At 32.4% G+C, this 5,690-nt stretch overlaps 1 protein-coding gene across 12 annotated transcripts in view; it reads left to right on the top strand.

Annotated features, from left to right (window-relative positions):
• The window catches only part of LOC106877289 (liprin-beta-1), a 370,011-nt gene that overhangs the window by 253,590 nt on the left and 110,731 nt on the right, over positions 1 to 5,690 (top strand). For all 12 annotated transcript variants that reach the window (XM_052969202.1, XM_052969201.1, XM_052969204.1 and 9 more), the window contains one exon: positions 3,476 to 3,607. In XM_052969202.1, coding sequence (XP_052825162.1) covers positions 3,476 to 3,607 — 132 coding nt within the window. The remainder of the gene's footprint in view (positions 1 to 3,475; positions 3,608 to 5,690) is intronic.

Raw genomic sequence — 5,690 nt, 5'->3', positions numbered from 1 at the left:
GGGCAAAATACTTAACAGCATTTCATCCATCTTTACATTCTGAGTTCAAATTCTGTCATGGTCGATTTTGCCTTTCATTCTTTCGGGGGTTGACAAAATAAGAACCGGTTGAGTACTGGTTTCGATGTAATCAACTTACCTTGCTCCTCTGAAATTGCTGGCCTTGTGTGAAAATTTGAAACCAATATTTAGAAACCTTTGGTGCAAATTGTGATGAAGTAGAAAAAACTCTGTGTACATGAAATAAAATTTCTCAAATTGGAAATTAGTATCAGATTGTTGTTTTGATTTTTTGAGAGATTAGTGTCACATCAGTGTACTAAATAATATTAATAATTCAGTTTGTTGTAATATTATTTGTGAACATCTAGTTCTGTTCATTATTTACATCTCAATGTTCATCTTCTTAGAATTATCTAGGATTTTCATCTATTAAATAAGTTTATCATTTATATTTTACCAAAAAATGAATAAATAAATTCAGGAAAGTCTTGTTAAAATAAGATGTTCTTCTTTTAGAAATTGTTTAGAAATTGTCCGTTAAATTTGTTTCCAATGAAATGTTGTTTACTGTAAGTCAACTTCTAATCAACTAAAATCTTCAGGAGAAAGAAATCTATGAAGTTATTCCTTGATTCTTATCTCATTGTCAGATTTCTACTGCTTTTCTTTCTCTCTAATTTCTATAGGACTAACTCTAGCCATGAATTTAAATTTCTGGGATATTTTTATTCGCTATAATTAACAACACCAATATATTTCCAAACACTTGTTAAAATGGTATATAAGGTACATACTGTTACACATTGCTGAATCAATTGAATATTACTTGTTCAATACAAATTTATCTTACCATTTAGCTAGTTATCTTCTTATTAATGTAAACAACTTTTCAGTAACAATTGTGCTCACACACAGTTTGAAATCTTTTCCCAGTTCTATTTTGAAGTTAGTGTTTATAGCAATAATTTTAAATCTCTTGTCAGGTGATTAAAAAGATGACTATGATATTCATGTTAATTAACGACTAATAGCTTGTTTAAAATTCTCTCTCTCTATATATATATATTTATTTATTTATTTATTTTATTTTATGCAATTCAATTATAAATCTGACTTATTTACTGATTCCTTCCAATACACCTCTTTTGGTAAGATGATATTGCATGATGACAAAGGTGAAAATAAATTTGTAATGGTTTTAATTTTTTCTTCTTTTAGTGACTCTATAAATTGATCGATTAAATGAATATATTCACAATAATTCAAATTGCAACGGCAATGATATAAAATGGAGCAAACAAAAACAATTTTGTTATGTAGAATTAAAAATAGTCATGCAAGATGTTTTGAGAATAAAAATATTTTGATTAAATTAGATTTTGTAGAAGCGTCTGGAGTAGGAGATGAATACTTCATCTGAGATAAACAATAATCAATTTATTTGTTTGTTAATTTAAGATAAGTCTTTTTAGATGACACTAATTTTAAGTTTTAAATCAGAGATGTCTGTCTTTTTAGAGATGAATGAATGACATAGATGTAAAAATAATTATGAAAAAATAAAGGATTACTACTTAACAAAATTTATAGTAACTTTTAAATTATATTATTTTAGCTAAATTATATATATATATATAGATGTGTGTGTGTGTATACACACATATTTACTTCTAATATAAGGATAAAATTTTTCAAAAAAAATCTTATCCGTGGCCAACATTAAAACCACTTGCTCTGTGTATTAGTGGCCCTCAACTAGCAAAAGCATGATACAACTGGAGGTTATAGACCTGTATAGGTTGTTCCTGGTTGTGTAAATGAGTACATACATATCACAGGTTTCCTTGAATAGGAATGACAAAGGTTACAACACTTTCTGGCGAAGCAAATGGTTAGAACTCTGACCAAGAGGCAGTGGAGGCACGTGGCTTAGTGGTTAAGGTGTTAGACTCATGATCACAAGACTGTGGTTTCAATTTCTGGACCAGGTGACGCGTTGTGTTCTTGATCAAAACACTTAGTTTCACATTGCTCCAGTCCACTCAGCTGGCAAAAATGAGTAATCCTGCGACTGACCAGCATCCCATACAGATGGGGAATATTATATATGCCATGAAACTGGGAAAGTGGCCCTCATGAGTTGGTATGACTCGAGAAGGTAACTTTACTCTTTAGTTACTAACCGAGGAGCATACACTATTAACCCATTAAGCTTTCAGATTACTCTCTCAAATATAATGCTTATATATTTACATTGTTCTGAATTAACCATGATTTATCTCATAGCTTTGAGATTTCAGTGATGTGATTGTTTATTTTCAGAATGACATTGTAGGGTAGGTGTGAGAGGCCAGATCTAGCCAGTTTGAATGAAAACCAAGTAAAACATTTAGGCCATAATTTGATAGCAAGAGGAACACTTTATCAACACTTTGTCCAACAGATGACAGCAATTCCTTAAAGGCTGATAGTGAAAAAAAAAAAAGGCTAAGTAACAAACAAAACACAACCAAGTTACCCACAACTATAGCATTATATGTGCACAAGACTTAAATCATTCTATATACAAGAGGGAAAATTTTAGTTTCTCTCTTTACACATAGTTATATTTTGCTTAGAAGAATGATGCCAGTCACCAATATCCAATATAATACACTGCCCACATACCACTTTACTTCTCTCTGTTTATACCACTTGGTATAACATGAAAGAGGACATGCTGTCTGTACAATTGTTTTTTTGTTTGGAACTTGTTTTGTTCATGTGTATGGATGCAACTACAAGCACACACACTATTGGATGATTGTGTCTATGGAAGCTATAGAGTTTTGATTTCTATTAATTATTTGATTCTGAGAGTCAGCTGCTGTGGTTAGATATTTTTTATAATTTTTTTTTTTTTGTTTTTTCTAGTTTCAGTTCTCATTACTGATTAGTGCATTTTTTTCTTTCTTGATTTCTTTATTTGAACAATAATGAGCTGTTGGACCTTTATTCTCATCTTTTGTTTTATTTCTGCCTACCAGTTTATTAAACTTTCACATATATATATATAGCGTTCATACACACGTAATTTTTCTCGTCTGGCCGTAAAGCCTTTTCTGTTTGTTTTCCTGTCTTGTTTTTTGTCCGCCACTACATTCCTCCATGGCAAGATTTAATTTGCGTATACAAATTTAATCTGCGGTCCATGGGATGAGCCGTTTTAATGATGCATCCTGCCCAAGCTCTTCGAAACGCCGGTGTTAAAACGGGGGTAGCTGATGAAGTAGAATGTTCTCTATGTGGCTTGTGTGTTTTCTCGTCTACGTTTTGTTTGCAATGTCCTGTACCCAGATATACACCTATACATACAGGTGGATGTCGGTATGCACATACCTGTACGTATATATGCATATACTCATTTACTATTTGTTTTTATATATACATATACTTGGATTAATATTCATATTTTCTTTTCTGTCTTTGCTAGGAATTACTGACCAGAGCATCACTGGAAACAGACAAGCAGGACTTGATGGCAGAGGTTACCAGCCTGAAAATCAAGCTAACAACTGCTGAAAGAGAGCGGCATGAACTAGAGGAACAGTTAAAGTCAGCACATGTAAGTAAATACTTGTTGCTAGATTTGTGACAATGACACGGAAGATGTGTTTCAGGAGTGGGAAGACATTTTTTTACCAGTTCAACATATCATTAAATATGCCCATATCTCTGTGATATCAATTTAATTGTGAAAAAAAAACATTTCTGGAATATACAGCTTACAGGCGTATAAGTAGATTATGTAGTTTAGTAGTGTGTGTTCTATCATGTAATTAGATATGGTTGTATGGATATAGAGTTCATTTTGTGACCACTTCGTCTCAAGTTCTACCTCACTGCTCGGTACCTTGGGCAAAAAAGACTTCTACTGCAGTCTTGGGCCAACCAATGCATTGTGAGTAGGACTGCTACACAGAAACTGTGTGGAAGTTTGTCATATGTATGGATTTGTGAGTGTGTATACTCTTTTACTTGTTTCAGTCATTTGACTGCGGCCATGCTGGAGTATCGCCTTTAGCCGAGCAAATCGACCCCAGGACTTATTCTTTGTAAGCCTAGTACTTATTCTATCGGTCTCTTTTTGCCGAACCGCTAAGTTACGGGGACGTAAACACACCAGCATCGGTTGTCAAGCAAAGTTGGGGGGACAAACACAGACACACAAACATACATACATATATACGACAGGCTTCTTTCAGTTTCCGTCTACCAAATCCACTCACAAGGTTTTGGTCGGCCCGAGGCTATAGTAGAAGACACTTGCCCTAGGTGCCACACAGTGGGACTGAACCCGAAACCATGTGGTTGGTAAGCAAGCTACTTACCACACAGCCACTCCTGCGTCTGTATAAATTAACTTTTATTTAGTAAAGTGTGTCATAGCTTTTTAGTCTTGGTTTAATTCTGATTAAGCAGATTTATGGTCAAAAGTGTTTTAATTATGACCAACTTGTCTTATTTTTCAGACATAGTCAATCTAGGTGGTTTACATTATCCAATGTGTTGTTTTCTTGCCTGCAGGGTGTGATTTAAGGGATTTCTGTTCACTATTTTGAGCAACCATATGAAGGATCCCCCCCATTATCTCTAAACGAGATATGTGTGTGTGTGTGTGTGTGTGTGTGTGTGTGTGTGTGTTGGCAGATTAATGCATTCCTTTATCTTTTTTAACATATTGTGCACTATATCACATCCCAAATCTGTGACTAGTTATAGACACAGGAATAGACTTCAACAGAAAATCTGGAAAACACATTGCTTTTATAACAGATCACTTATATTTAGAACTGTGTTATATTTGATAGTCTGATGTAGTTCTCCAGTATGAATTTAGCCGTGATGGTTGAAATGAAATGAAGAACATTAGCAGTGCTCCAGCATGGCCACAGTTCAATAACTGAAGAAAGTAAAAGAAATATTTGACACAATTCTTGAAGTTAAATGCATAAGTAATAGTGTAATAGTAAATTTGAAAACAAAATTGAAAATTTGGCATTAGAATCAATAAATTTCAAATATGCCAATTTTACTTATCTCACAACTTAATTTTTTGTTAATTTTGGTACATTTTTTCTGTTTGTAGTTTTAGCTTTGCTTTTTGTATAAGTCATACCCCAGTTTTTTTTTGTTTTTTTTAAATTAAAATCAAGTATAAAATAGAGTGAAATCCTCAAAAAAAAAAAAAAAAAAAGATTTATTATTCATTTTTCAAGGTTTGTTTTGTTGCATTGGTAGGTTATTCACAAATATTCACTCACTTTTATAGGTTTATTCATTCTTACCCTTTTATACACAAGTATGTACTTATTGAAAAGGATAATAATATACAGATGGCTTCATCCTGAATTGATCCAAATTTAGAATAACGCTAAATACCATTTATCTTTTTTTCTTCTTCTTCGCCATAGTTGTATATATTTTTATCGAAATAAAATAAAATATAGGAATGCATTAAAAGAAAGAATGGAACATAAAATAGTTATTAATACCAAATATTAATAGAAAGATTGTTTGTGTGTGTTCCAGGGAATGGCAAGTTCAAAAAGAAACTATGTCTGGCCACTTAAAATAAAGTGCTCAAAGACAAGTCTTAAGTGTGAATAATATCTATCTATATATATATATATATATATTATATATAT

This window comes from Octopus bimaculoides, chromosome 7 (genome assembly GCF_001194135.2).
Source record: "Octopus bimaculoides isolate UCB-OBI-ISO-001 chromosome 7, ASM119413v2, whole genome shotgun sequence".
In the NCBI taxonomy this organism is placed as follows: Eukaryota; Metazoa; Mollusca; class Cephalopoda; order Octopoda; family Octopodidae; genus Octopus; species Octopus bimaculoides.
This window is presented reverse-complemented; position numbering and strand designations above follow the sequence as displayed.